This window comes from Pteropus alecto, unplaced genomic scaffold, assembly GCF_000325575.1.
Source record: "Pteropus alecto unplaced genomic scaffold, ASM32557v1 scaffold68, whole genome shotgun sequence".
NCBI lineage: Eukaryota > Metazoa > Chordata > Mammalia > Chiroptera > Pteropodidae > Pteropus > Pteropus alecto.
In genome coordinates, this window is record NW_006441386.1 from 718,477 (window position 1) to 733,970 (window position 15,494).

General features: G+C 34.7%; 1 protein-coding gene and 1 pseudogene across 4 annotated transcripts in view; one reads left to right on the top strand and one right to left on the bottom strand.

Annotated features, from left to right (window-relative positions):
• The window catches only part of CRCP (CGRP receptor component), a 37,611-nt gene that overhangs the window by 8,901 nt on the left and 13,216 nt on the right, over nt 1-15,494 (top strand). For 3 of the 4 annotated variants that reach the window (XR_439280.3, XM_006918513.3, XM_015594570.2), the window contains exons 3-4: nt 803-901; nt 7,404-7,498. Coding sequence is in view for 3 of the 4 variants with exons in the window: in XM_006918513.3 (XP_006918575.1) it covers nt 803-901; nt 7,404-7,498 (194 nt within the window). In the remaining variant the exon portion in view is untranslated. The remainder of the gene's footprint in view (nt 1-802; nt 902-7,403; nt 7,499-15,494) is intronic. The other variant, XM_025051539.1, reaches the window with a different exon arrangement.
• LOC107196151 lies at nt 9,267-10,000 on the bottom strand (annotated as a pseudogene).

The following is a 15,494-nucleotide window of genomic DNA, read 5'->3' on the forward strand; positions in this document are numbered from 1 at the left end:
TCTTTCCAAAAGGTTACTCTTAAATGGTTGCTGCTCATAACAAAGAATTGATTGTTGGTCAAGCCATTGGCTTTTAGGAACTTCCTTGGCCAGTTTGGACTCTGCTAGGTGTTGCTAGGTGTTGGGGTGTTTTATACATTGGGGAAACATTGATTGCATTAATTGTGTCTCATGCCACTACTTCTGAATATGATGGTCAGGGGAAGGGTTGCATAATATCTAGAAATGGTCTATGAACCTATACTTCCCACAGTTCTCTGGTGTAATCTCCCAAACAGGAAAGAGATCTACTCCCTATACCCTCTTTAACACTAATACACACATATTTCTCCCTTGTGGGAAAGTATACTTCTAAATTTTATAGCATTTTTTCCTCGCCTCCCTTTTTTATTTTTTGATAGACTATATTTTAGCACTTATCTCATAGTTTCTCTTTCCCCAAAATAAGTTATACTAGATTTTTATATTAAGTAGAATCTGTTTTTTTAAAAAGTTATTTATTTTAGGAAAATTTACTTTTAAATATTCAAAATATTTTTGATCAGAGGAAATCAGAGATAGTGTATGTTGGTAGGAAACATTTGAAATATTTTAAGTAATCTAATGAATTTGAATTATTTGACTTAAATAAAAGAGCATTTAAAAAATGTGACATCCTTGGATTTATATTTGCTCTAATGCAAGAATTGAGGAGAGAGTTTGTGGGAAGAAAAGAGGTACTGTTTTATTCTTCAAAATCATTGACTTTGGAATAGGTATAGTCTCAAATTTTTTATAAAAATCTTTTATACATTCTTCCTAGGTGTTCCAGTTACTAATGGATCTGAAAGAGCAGCGTAAAGAAAGTGGAAAGAATAAACACAGTTCTGGGCAACAGAACTTGAATACTATCACCTATGAGGTAAGCCTAGGCTTCTGGAGGGTCTGTCTGTACTGCCATTGTGTGTGTGGGGCGGGGAGTGGTTTCTTCTGCAGATGACTGGTCACCAAATCAAGATTGCCTAGTACTTGATTTGAATAGTTTTACTATAACCTAGTTTTTATTCTGTTTATAAAAGTGGAAAGAGTTTGGCTATCTGCAAGGGTTAGCCAACTACAAAATTAGGGGGAAGAGTCTGTAACCCCGCCCTCACTTCTAAGACCAATTTCAAGTGAGGAATCCCACAACCAGTCTCAGATTCAATAATTCACTAGATGTACTCATAGAACTCACTGAAAGCTATCATATTCACAGTTACCGTTTATTACAGAGAAAGGATATAGATTAAAATTGGTCAAGGGAAGAAGCAAATAGGGCAGATTCTAGGAGAAATATCAAATGCAGAGCTTCCATTATTCTCTTAATGCGGAGTCAGGACACATTTCTCTTGTCCTGTGTGCGACAACATGCACAGAGTATTGCCAACCAGGGAAGCTCAGCTGAGCTTCAGTGTCTAGAGACTTTGTTGGGGCTCTATTACACAGGCAGAATTGAATAATTAATTGCCCATTTGATTCATCTCAGCCTCCAGGCCGAGTGATACTGCATGACCGAAAATCCCTACCCTAAGTCACATTGTTAATTTCAGATTGTCCAGTATGATCTAAGGCCCCAGACAAAGATACTCCTATTAAATATAACATTCCAAGAGTGGAGATTACCTCCCAGAAGCCAAGGGCAAAGGCCAGACCTCTTTGGGCAAAGCCAAATTCTTTATTGCACAGAAAATAATACTTTTTATTGCAGAAAACTTAGAACATACCAAAAGGCATAAAGAAGAAAGCAAAAGTAATTCATAATCTTACTATCTAGTGGACATTTTGCTGTGTTCTCTCCCAACCTATGCTTTGTCCTCAAAAAAAAAAAGTGTAAGTCATATTTTTTTATGGGTGATGTTTGATTTTGTATCTGTCATTTTAATTTTTTTCTTGCTATTTCCTTCCAATTCTGATTTTTGTCTCTACAGTAAAGATTTGGTTTTAATTTCTTTTGCTTTTCAAATAATCGTTAATCTTGAATTGTTATTTTAATTCCTTTCAAAGAGGGGGTTTAACACTTTTGTCACCATTACTCCCCATGTAATTTTGTTCATTTAATCATGTATTTAAAACTCTATCATTCATTTATTCATTCATGTTCTTTTACATTATATAATTAATCTTTTTCAAAGAAGAAAAAAAGTTTTTGGTAATTAATATTTGTTTATAAAATTTGTTTTATAAACAAATTTTAAAACTGTCAAGTACTTTTAACTGCACCATCAATTTAAGCTCATTGCCACTCCTTAAATTTTTTAAAAAAATAAGTTTATTTATTTTACTTAGTTTCAAGTATACAGTACATTGGTTAGACATCTACATAGCTCACAAAATGATCCCCCCAATTGCTCCTTCCCTCCTCTGGCCCTCCACCTAGCCATCATATTAATGCTAACTGCATTCCCTATGCTGTGCTTCCGGGGACATCCCTGTGATCATCTGTCAACTACTGATTTGTACTTTTTTAACCCTTCACCCCATTCTCTCAGACCCCTAACCTCCCCTCGCCTCTGTTCGTCACCAAATTGTCCACTATATTTGTGAGTCTGTTTTTGATTAGCTTGTTCTTTTTGTCCCTTAGATTCTGCATGTAAGTGAAATCATATGGTATTTATCTTTCTCTGTCTTACTTATTTCAATCAGCGTAATAACCTCTAGGTCCATCCGTGTCATTGCAAATGGTAGGATTTCATTTTTTTAATGGCTGAGTAATATTCCATTGTGTATATGAACTATAATTTCTTTATTAAATCGTCTGTTGATGGGCATTTAGGTTTAGGTTGCTTCCATATCTTAGCTGTTGTAAATTGTGCTGCCATAAATATTGGGGTGCATAGATCTTTACGAATCATTGTTTTGATTTTCTTTGGATAAATACCCAGGAGTGCAATTTTGGGTCAAAAGTAAGATCGGTTTTTAAGTTTTTGAGAAACCTGCCTGCTGTTTTCCAAAGCGGCTGTACCAATTTGCAATCCCACCAACAATGTATGAGGGTTCCTTTTTCTCCGTATCTTTGCCAACACTTGGTTTTTGATTTATTGATGATAGCCATTCTGACAGGTGCGAGGTGATATCGCGTTGTGGTTTTAATTTGCATTTCTCTGATGGTTAGCGACCTTGAACATCTTTTCATATGTCTATTAGTCATCTGTATTTCCTCTTTGGAAAAGCATCTATTCAGGTCTTCTGCCCATTTTTTAATTGGATCGTTTGGTTTTTTGTTGTTGAGATATAGCCACTCCTTAAATTCTTGCTTTTAATTCATGGTGCCTAAGGAAAGTTATTGTGGCACTAAATGTTTTGAAACTTTTTATACCTAAGACTATATTGCTGGTGTTCTTAATGTGAATGACTACTCATCTGAATATAGAATTCTTGGGTTCAACTTTTATTCTGCAGGGCTCTGTACATATGACTTGGTCTATTAGTATTGATTGTTATGGAGGAGTGTGAGACCAACCTGATGTTTGCACTTTTGAGAGACTCTACTTAGATGTTGAGGTTACTGTTTTTTTCCTTATGTTTAAAATTCCTCTCAAATTATGTCTAGGTGGGGTTCCGTCTTTAAAAAACAAAACAAAACATGACATAGCTTTAGTTTTCTTTGGACAGAAAAACCTGGTTGAAATTTCTGTTGTATTTCAAAAAGCCTTGATAAATATACCATCTATGGGCTTTTGAATCCCCCCCCCCAAAAAAAAAAACAAATAAAAACTTTTGTTTTGGAATATTTTATTCTTGCAGAAGAATTATAAAGATAATGCTGAGAGTTCCCAAGTACCCTTCTTCTTGTTTTTGCTGTATAAATCTTACATAACCATGGTACAGTTATTAAAATAAGAAATTGACATTGGTACATACTATTAAACTAAAGATTTTATTTAAAATTTCCCAGTTTTTTCACCAATGCACTTTTTTTTTTTATTCAAGGATCCAATCCAAGACACTATTTTGTATTTAGTTAACATGTTTCCTAAATATCTTCCAGTCTGTAACAGATCCTTACTTAGTCTTTTCTTATCTTCCATGACCTTGACACTTCTGAAGAGTACTGGTCAGGCATCTTTTTAGAATGTCCCTTAATTTTAGTATGTCTGATATTTTCTCATGACTAGACTGAAGTTTTGGCTTTTGGGGAAGGATATGACAGAAGCGATGTGCTCTTCTCATTGCACGTTACAGGGTACATGATATCAGTGTCTTATTACTGATCCCGTTAACTTTCATCACTTGGTTAAGTGCTTTCTGCCAGGTTTCTCCACTATAAAGTTGCTGTTTTTCCATTTCCATATTCTATTAGAAAGGAGTCACCAAATCCAGCTCATAGTCAAGGGAAAGATTAGGCTTCACCTCTTGAAGGGAGGGAAATCAAAGAATTTGAGGACATATGTTAAAACCACCACAGTTATAAGTATTTTGGGGAAGAGGCTTTGAGGCTGTGGAAATATCCCACTTCTCCTTGAGCTTTTGCCCATTAATTCTAGCATTCATTGGTGGGTCTTTTCCTGCACTAATTATTACTATGGTGGGACTGCCTAATGGTGATTTTTCCCTCATTTTTTCTGTATTTAATAATTAGAATTATTTGGCTATTTATTCTTTGGGTTCCCCGTATTTAAAAAATTGTCTGAAATATGCCAGTGTAGCTGTCAGATTAAGTTTTTCCTTCTGTTTTTTTTTTTTTAGGATCAGAAGTTTTCTTCTAAAATTTCATTAATTCTTCCTGTTCTAGCTACCGTTTTTATAATCTTTATTGAAATATAATAGACAATTAGTTGCTCGTGTTTAATGTACAATTTAACGAGGTTTTTTTTTTTTCAGTTATAATTGGCATACAATGATATACCGGTTTCAGTTGTATAGCATAGTGATCAGGGATCCACATAATTCCCAAAGTGATCACCCCACTAAATCTAGTACCCCTCTTCCCCCTTACAAATTTATTCAACATTATTAACCATCTTCCCCATGCTACTCTCCATCTCCATGTTTATTCTGCAACTATCCGTTTGTACCTCTTAATCCCTTTGCCTCTTTTTTTGTCCCCTTAACCCTCCTCCCATCTAGTACCCCTCAAAATATTCTCTGTATCTATGTTTATTTCTGCTTTTGTTGTTGTTGATTTTGTTCTTTAGATTCCACATGTATGTGAAATCCTGCAGTATTTGTCTTTCTCTATCTGACCCATTTCATTCAGCTCAATACCCTCTAGGTGCATCAAGGCAATATTTTTTTCCATCTCCTTTCTTTTAGTATGTGTGTATCTTTTAATCTGAAATTAGTCTCTCATAGGCATCATATGTATGGGTCTTGTTTTCTTACTCATTCAGCTACTCTGTCTGTTGGTTGGAGCACTTAATTCTTTTCCACTTGAGGTACTTTGTTGATAGATATGTAGTTATTACCATTCTTTATTCCTGTTTTTGATACATGTTTTTTCTTCTTAAAGAAGTCCCTTCAACATTTCCTGTAATATTGGCTTGGTAATAAATTTCTTTAGCCTATTTTTGTCTGGGAAGCACTTTTATCTTTCCTTCGAGTCTAAATGATAGCTTTGCTGAATAAAGTATTCTTGGTTGTAGATTCTGGGTTTTCATCACATTGAATATTTTGTGCCAAGGCTGCTTTCTGTCCTGCATCGTTTCTTTTGAGAAATTAGCTGCTGGTCTTATGGGTGCTCCCTTGTAGGTAACTAACTGCTTTTCTCTTGCTGCTTTTATTATTATTTTTTCTCTTGCTGCTTTTAAGATTTTCTCTTTGTATTTAACCTTTGGCATTTTAATTATGATGTGTCTTGGTATGGGCCTCTTTGGGTTCCTGGTTTTTGGGACTTCTCTGAGCTTCCTGGGGTTTTATGTTCATTTCCTTCAGCAGGTTAGGGAAGTTTTCCATCATTATTTCTTCAAATAGCTCTTCAGCATCTTATTTTCCTTCAGGTACCCCTATGATGTGGATAGTTTTACCTTTAATAGCGTCCCGTAGGCTCCTTAAATTATTATAGTCTTGGCTTCTTCTTGCTGTTCTGGTTGAGTGTCCTTGGCTTTCCTATCCTCTATATAGGTCATTTGATCCTCATCTTTATCCACTCCAGTTATTCCATTTATATAATTCTCATCTCAGATAATGTGTTCTTCATTTCTGACTGGTTTCCTTTTATAATTTCCATTTCCATTTTCATGTTTTTTATCTCTTTGTTGAAATTCTCACTGAATTCATCTACACTTCCCCTAAGTTCATTGAGCATCTTTATAACCAGTGTTTTGAACTCTGCATCTGTTTGATTACTTGACTCCATTATATCTGTATCTCTGTTCTGTTCTCTCATATGGTTTCTGCTTCTTTGTGTTCTCATTTTGGCTACCTTTCTGTGACTGTTTCTGTGTAGTAAGCAAAGCTCCTAAGTCTCCCGGTCTTTCTAGCATGGATTTGTGTAGTGGGTGTCCAGTGACACAGTCCTGAGAGGGGTTCAGCTACAGGTCAAATTTAGCCCCAGCCTGTGCCCCTCCGGGGTCACTTGTTAAGATTCAGCAAGCAATCCACAGATGCTGAGCTTATAGTTGCCTCAAAAGGCCACACCAGAAACCAAGGCCAGCTGCCACCAGTGTGAGTATAGGTGAGGATACACCTGGATGTGGCTTGGGTGGAGCCATGAGTTGTGAGAGGCAGAGTTTCAGGGAATCCTCTGGGCCGAGCAACCTCTGTTATCCAGTTTGATAACATCTTTGCTATGGTGGCGCTGAGTCTGTGCACTGGAAACGGAGAGGGCTCAACAGGGAACAGTAGATATCACCAGCACTTCTATACCGAGTGAGTCTCGCCTTGGTCCTCACTCCGACGGCTCACTGTCCCCCTGTAAGTCCCTGGTGCCCCCTGCGCAGCCGAACTGGCATGGTGCTTAGAGTGAGCAGGTCAGTCACCACGAAAGTCTGCTCGTGGATCTGGCCACTTTAAAAGGCGTCTGCAGCTGCCAGCTGCTGCTGCCACAGCCTCTGTCCCATTCAGCTGCTCGGGACCAGGCAGCCTGTTGTCCTTGCCCTGTCCTACCTTCTGCCGTTGCAGGGTGATTTCTTAGATTTCTCTTTAGTTGTATGGCTTCTTCATCTAGATTGTAGGTGATTTTTCCTTACTGTTTGCTCCTTTATTCTGTCATAACCTTGATTTGGTCACCAGAGGGATGAACAGAGCCTTTATCATTTACGCCATTTTTTCCCCCACTGGTTTTGTTTTTGAAGAATTCCTATTTTATTAAGATTGACTCTCCTTAAGGCATTTGTTTTATGGAAGATTTTTGAAACAAAATTTTAGAATACTGAATTACAGCACTGCCTTCCATTTTCCTCATTCAGGGTTCTTGGTCTTATGCTTGCTTCGTCCATTTTTTTTAGACATTAAAATACATATCGAAAACACCATGCAGGCACCAGAGTCCTGAGATTATTAGAGAATTTCTCACAGCGATGAAAAGCCACAAGTTGACCAAGTAAGTAAAAATTATCTTAAGTAGAAAGAGTGATACATAATGAAAATAACTTAAAAAAAGCCATCCTTAGCAACTTTGTATTTATATTTAGTTGAATTTTTAATTGTAATTAATACTCAGTGTGCTCTTTTAAAGTAGTATTATAGTATCGTAGATGAGACAACTGAAACTTAGATATAGAGATCCTTCTAGAGCCAGGAGCAGAACCTAGTGGGAATTTTTAATTTCAAAATCTTCTTGAGTCTTGGTTCTGTGACCTGTCCCATCACCCCCTCCCAGAATTCAGACCAAATTGATTGAAAAATGGGGTTCACAAATTAAACTCCTTTTTTAAAGTTGATTAATTTGTGTTTGCTTAGGGCAAAAATGGCTTGATAATGTTCTTTCTGCTGTTCTAGTGCCTAAATTCTTGGTGATTTTCTTGAATAAAGTATGATTGTAGGAATTAAAAACATCATTAAAAATTAGATCAGAAGTTTACATGTGAAGAAAACTACCTCTAGTCTTTTAAAGTTGACAAATCCCCAAAACTTTTGTCATTTCATTTAGGATAATCAATAATTTTCTTGTGGAGGAACCATTTGGTATTATTTTTCAGACACACAGTTGGTACCCTATCAGTAAAGTAAGTGCACTTTTCTCCTTGCCTCTCTTCTCCAAATCAACTCTGAAGACAAACATCTTTCAAATGTGCATACATGTGCATGTGTGTGGTTTGTTTTATTTTTAATTGTGGTAAAATATACAGAACATAAAATTGATCATTTTAATATTTTTTTAAATATAGTTTATTAGTGTTAAATATATTCACATTGTTGTACAACCAATAGCCAGAACTTTTTAAACTTGCAAAACTAAAACTCTATAAACTAAATAGAGTTTTAGTTTTGTGAATTGGGCTACTCTAGGTACCTCATGTAAGTGGAATCATACAGTATTTGTATTTTAAAAAATATCCAAATATTGTTTAATATATATGTGTATATACTTTAACCATTTTTAAGTGGGCAATTCAGTGGCAATAGGTACATTCACATTGTATAGCCATCACTGCCATCCATCCAACAGAGTAGTTTGAACAGTGACTTCCCATACTCCCCTCCCCACCCTCTAACCCTTGGCAACCACCAGTCTGCTTTCTGTCTCATGAATTTGACTATAATCACCTCCTATGAGAGACTCTGTAGTATTTGTCCTTTTGTGACTGGTTTATTTCATTTAGCATAATGTCTTCAAGTTTCATCCATGTCGTAGCATGTGTCAGATATCTCTTCCTTTTGAATATTGCACAATATTCCATTTTATGTTTTTATATTTTGTTTATTTATTTATTGATGTATTCTTGGATTGCTTTCACCTTTTGGCCTTGTGAATAATGATGCTTCTGTGAACATGAGTGTACAAATACCTCTTTGAGATTCAGCATTCAGTTCTTTTAAGTATATGCCCAGAAGTCAAATTTGTTGGATCATACAATAATTTTATTATTAATTTTTTGAGGAACTGTCATGCTGCTTTTCACAGTGGTTGTACCATAAGTTTATTTTCTACATGTCAACATTTTTATTAATACAGACTTTAATCTGAAATAGGCTAACCCCAGTCATGTTGATTATTTCTGTTTGGAATTGGTTAAATCAAAGAAAAAAATTTAAATTAATTTTTAATATATTTTGAATATATACCATGGGAAATATTCATTTAATGATATCTTATTTGTTTATGATATCAAAAGGGTTCCTTCTTCCAAAATAAAGGTTCTGAGATAAATTTAAGATTCTTTTGAATGAAAAATAAAAAAACATCTAAAACAGCTTAAAAATAATGCAGCACATTGTTAGGCATACTTAGAAGACAGGAAAGAATGTCCACTGAAAAGAAAATTTGAAACATGACCATAAACCTTTATGAAAAATTACAACAAACTCTTTGTTCATTTACTTTTAGCTATTTCATAAATATCAGAAGAGAAATTGGCCAGTTTGTGATGAAACTTAGAAAAATTTCTTTTTCCATAAGGCAGACTTCTAAATTTTTCCCTTTGGCTTCTTTTTCTAATCCTCCTTCACTGTTCTGAAGTGATATTGAGTTCTTCCAGATTTTGGTTAGGTGGATGGCTTCCAAACTAACTGGACTCTCCAGGTAGGTAGCTCCTACACAGGGTTTTCCTGTCACTGGATCTCCGTCTTCTCCAACTTTGAGAAAGATCTCAGCTAGCTCATGTTTCATATGTTTCCTTTGTGGAACAGGTAAAGTTTAAGAAGCACAATATCTGTTACTGTGCACTGCTGAAGAGCATTGTGAGCAAAGTAATTTTTTTTATTTATTAAAATACTTTAATAAATAGGGATCCAGAACAAACCTCGTCATTCTCACGTTAGTAGTTTTTTGCATTGCTGTCCCAATCACCTTCCTCACGATCCACTTGGCATGGACAGATGCATGCATTATTGACATTTCAGGTGGTTTTGGTTACCTCCTGGCTCCACTGTCCTGACACACGACCCCACTTCTGGGTTTTGTTTTGTTTTTTTTTGTGGGGGTGGGGGGATAATCGCCATCCTAATGGGTATGAAGTGGTATTTCCTTGTGGTTTTGTTTTGCATTTCCTTTATGATTGGTAATGTCGAGTATCTTTTCATATGTCAAGTATCTTTTTATGTGCTTAATGGCCATTTGTAATCTTATTTGAAGAAATGTTCATTCAAAGACTTTTGCCTATGTTTGATTTGGGTTGTTTCTTTTTTCTTGTTGAGTTTTAGGAGTCTTCTATATATTCTGGGCCTTAATCCCTTATCAGATATGTAATTTGCAAATATTTTCTCCCATTCTGTGGGTTGCCTTTTTACTGTGTTGCTAGTGTCCTTTGATGCACAAATGTTTCTAATTTTGAAGTCCAGTTTGTCTATTTTTCCTTTGTTTCCTGTGCCTTTGGTGTCATAGCCAATAAATCATTGTTTAATCCAATGTTATAAAGATTTCCCTGAGAGTTTTATACTTTTATCTCTTATGTTTAGGTGTTAGATTTATTTTGAATTAATATTTGTAGTGTAAGATAAGGATCCACCTTCATTCTTTTGCATGTGGATATCCATTTTTCCCAGCACCATTTGTTGAAAAGATTGTCCTTACACACTGAGTGGTCTTGACACCTTTGTCGAAATCATTGACCATATATGCAAAGGTTTATTTCTGGGCTCTTTATCCCATTGGTTTATATGTTTATCTTTATACCAGTACTGCATTGTTTTGATTATTGTAGCTTTGTACTAAGTTTTTAAATGAGGAAGTGTAAGATAGCCAACTTTACTCTTTGCTTGGCTGTTTAGGATCCCTTGGGATTCCACATAAATTTTAGGATGGATTTTTCTATTTTTGCAAAAAACGCTTGGAGATTTTGATAGGGATTGCACTGAATCTTTATATTGCTTTGGATAGTATTGACACCTTAACAATATTAGGTCTTCCAGTCCATGAACATGGGGTGTCTTTCCATTTATTTGTGTCTTTGCCTGGGCATTGAGAAGGAGCTTTTTCTTCTGGGGAAAAGAATAAAGCTATTTCCTTCCAGTAACCAGGCAAGGGAGTTTTTCAGTCTAGAAATTTTAGAGTCAGTATTGGACTCATAGCTATTTCTTTTAAAATGATTTATCATGTCATTAATATACAAGCAATTCATAAGTATTGCAGAACAGTTCCATCACCTGCAGAAATTATCTATCCTTTTGTAATTAATCCCTTCTTTTATGCCCACTGCCCAGTAAACAATCTATTTTCTTTTCCTATAGTTTTGCCATTTCTAGAAAGTCATGTAAATGGAACCATATAGTATGTAGCCTTTTGAGTATGGCTTCTTACACTTAGCGTAATGCATTTGAGATTTATTCATGTCATTGTATATATCCTTAGTTGATTCCTTTTTGTTGCTGAGTAGTGTTCCATTGTATGAACGTACTACAGTTTATTCACTCACCAGTTGAAAGATATTTGAGATGTTTCTAATTTTTGGCAATTACGAATAAAGGTTTTTGAGTGAACATAAGTTTCATTCTCCTGGGTAAATAACCAGCAGCAAGATTGCTGAGTCATACAGTAAGAAAAAGTTTAACTTCATAAGAAACTGCCAAACTCTTTCCTGAAATGACTGCACCATTTTGTATTTGCCCTAGCAATGTAAGAGAGTTCCACTTACTTCATATCCTTACCAATACTTGGTATTTTTAATATTTTTTATATTTAGCTGTTCATATTGGTTTGACATAGTATTTCATTGTGGTTTTAATTTGCATTTCCTTAATAATGAATAATGTTGAGTATTTTTCTTGTTCGTATTTCACTTATAAGCTTAGGTAAGGTGTCCATACAAATATTTTGCCCTTTATTTTATTTTACTTTTTTATAGTTTTGAGAGTTCTTTGTATATCCTGGTATGTCTTTTTTTCAGTATGTAATTTGCAAATATTTTCTCTAATCTGTGGTTGTCTTTTCATTCTTTTAACACTGTCTTTCTCAGAGCAGAAAGGTTTAATTTTGATGAAGTCACATCTGTCTTTTCTGTTTTCTCTTATGTATCCCGCTTTTATTGTTGTATGTAAAAACTCTGCCATACCCAAGGTCATAAAGATTTTCTCTTACGTTTTCTTCTAGAAATGATTCATTTTAAGTTAATTTTGAGGGTATAGTGTGAGATGGGATTCATTGAGATTCATTTTTTGTGTATGTATAGGTATCATACTGTTTTAGTACCATTTGTTGAGAAGACTATCCTTTTTCCATTGAATTGTCTTTGTAGTTTTGTAAGAAACCTATTTAATGTATTTCTTTATTCCTTATTCTGTTCCACTGATCTATGTGTCTTTTGCCATTCATTACTACACTGTCTTGATCACTGTAGCTTTATAGTAAATGTTGAGATCAAATAATAGAGTTCTTCAGCTTTGTTCTTCTTTTTTCAAATTGTTTTGCCTTTTTTAGTTCCTTTGCCTTTTCATATAATTTTTAAAAAACATTTTTATTCAACTTTTAATTGCTTTTTTTTTTTTTTTAATCTCCTTCACCCATTTCTCCCACATCGCAACTCTGGCAACCACTAATCTGTTCTCTATATCTATGAGCTTAGGGGTTTTTTTGTTTGTTTCTTTTTTTCTTTTTTCTTTTTAGATTCCACATATGAGAGCGATTATATGGTATTTATCTTTCTGTCTGACTTATCTCACTTAGCATAATGCCCTTAGTTCCATCCATATGTTCACAAATGGCAAGATTTCATTTTTTTATGGCTGAATAATATACGTGTGTGTGTGTGTGTGTGTGTGTGTGTGTGTGTATAAAACAGTTTTTTAATCCATTCCATCTATAGACACTTGGGTTGTTTCCATATTTTGGCTATTATAAATAATGCTGCAGAAAAGATAGGAGTGCATATATCTTTTCAAGTTAGTGTTTCCATTTTCTTCAGCTAAATATCCAGAAGTGGAACTTCTATGTCACATGGTAGTTCTAATTTTAATTTTTTAAGGAACCTCCATACTGTTTTCCTCAGTTGCTGTACTAGTTTACATTCCCATTAATAGTGCACATATGTAAATTTTTGAATCAGCTTGTTGATATCTAGAACAGAGCCTGCTGAGATTCTGATTGGGATTGCATTATATCTATAGATGAGTTTTGGGGGAGAATTGATATCAATATTGAGTCTTCCAATCCTTGAATTGATATCAATACTGAGTCTTTCCATTTATTTAGGACTTTAATTCCTTTCATCTCTTTTATAGTTTTTATCATACAGATTCTACACAATTTTTTTAGATTTATACCTATGTATTTTATAATTTTGGTGCTATCATAAATAGTATTGATTTCCAGATGTTCATCGCTAATATAGAGAAATAAAACTTACTTTTCTGTATTGATCTTATGTCATACAGCCTTGCTAAATCCACTTACTAGTTCTAGGAGTTTTTTTTAGTGTATTCCTTGGTATTTTTCTATGTGAATAATCATGGTGTTTGCGAGTACAGAGACTTTAGTTTCTTTCTAATCTTTATGTCTTTTCTTTTTGCTCCATGCACTGGCTAGGACCATGATATTGATGTATGATGTCGAATAGGAGTAGTAAGAGCAGACATCCTTACCTTATTCCTTGTTTTAGGAGAAGGCTTTTAGTTATTCACTATTATGTATGATGTTAGCTTAGGTTTTTCATGGATGCCCTTTACCAGGTTTAAGAAGTTCAGTCTGCTGAGATTTTTTTAGTATAACTAGATACTGAGTTTTATCAATTGCTTTTTCTGTGTCTGTTGAGATGTTCATATGGTTCTTGTTTTTTAGTCTTTAAAAATTTATCTTTTTGCTTTTTGGCTATATCTTTTTGTATATTTTTGTTTTTAGTGGTTGCTGTAGAAAAACTGTATACATACCTGACCGTTTACAGTCTAGATAGAGTTAATATTTTACCACTTTAAGTAAATGTGTACAGGTCCCTTTATCCCCTCCCTTTTATGTTATAGATGTCATATTATATCTCTATATATTGAAATAATATTTAGCAGTGTTTTGACATTTACTTTCTATACTTTTATATATTTTAAAGAACTTTAGAAGACAAAAATAGTCTTTTATGTTTACCAAGATTTTACCAATTTTTTTGCTCTTTATTCCTGAAGTTCCATCTTTACTTCTTATTTACTTCAGCTCGAAGAACTTCTTTTAGCACTGCTAGAGCAGGTCAGCTGGATGAAAATTTTCTTAGTTTTTTTTCAACTGAGACATTACTTTCTTTTATTTCTGAAGGGTAGTTTCAGTGGGTTGAGGGTCTCTTCTTTCAGCACTTCGAAGTTGTTATTTCAGTGTCTTCTGACTGCTGCGGTTTCTAATGAGTAATCTGTGGTCATGCAAATATGTAATGTGTTATTTTCCTCTGGCTGCTTTCAATATTTTTTCTTTGGTCTTCAAAAATTTGATTTTTCTTTTAGTTTATCTTTGCTGAGCTTCTTAATTATGTACATTTTTATTTCTTACCAAATTTGTGAAGTTTGGGACCATTATTTCTGAAATACTTTTTTTCTGCTCTAATATCTTATTTACAAACTCCAAAGGCACAACTGTTAGAACTTTAATAAGTTACAGGTCCACAAGACTTGCTCACACGCTTGCGCACCCTGTCTCTCTCTCTTTCTCTCTGTCTCTCTCTCTTTTTGGTAGACAAAGAAAATTTTTATTAATATTTCCCAAACAATTATATGCTCATCACTTTCAGCTTCTTAATTGGAGCATATCAGACCCTATTGACACAAAAAAATTTGAGTAATAGAAATATAAGCCAGAGATCAGAACTTGGGGAAGGGATTGGGGAGTAAGAAAATGATGCATCACTTTTCCTTTAAATCTACTTTGTCACAAAGATAGAGATTTCAGACTCTAGAGGTTGTATGTGTGCATGCATGATTATGCATGCAGTTTCAGCTGGACTGTGCCTTATGTGACAGTATTCCTTTCTAATCTATGGTTCCTCTGTAGACGATTTATCAATAGAGACTATAGAGCAGTCTGTCCAGTAGAACTTTTTGCAGTGATGGAAATACTTCTCTGCTCCGTCCTATATAGTAGCTTCTAACCACATGCAACTGTTGATCATGTGAAATGTGGCTAGTGCAACAGAGGAACTGCATTTTTAGTTTTACTTAATTAAACTTAAGTATTAAGAGCCAAATGTAGTCAGTTGCTGGCATGTTGGATGTGCCATTTTATAGTACCTCCTTTTGACTGACTTCATCTCTCAGCAATATCCAGAATTCAGGTGGCCTTTACAAGTCCTTTGCTGAAAGATTCTAAAGTTTAACACACAGATCTTTTCATGAAGGAAAAGTGAAAAGGCCATCCTCAAATCTGATATCTCCTCTGTTCCTCTGTGGCCACTTTTGTATTCTTCACCCTACAATGGTGGCTGAGAGTGCTTTCAGCAGCATTTCAGTTCTTGCATCATCAGGCCTTGTCT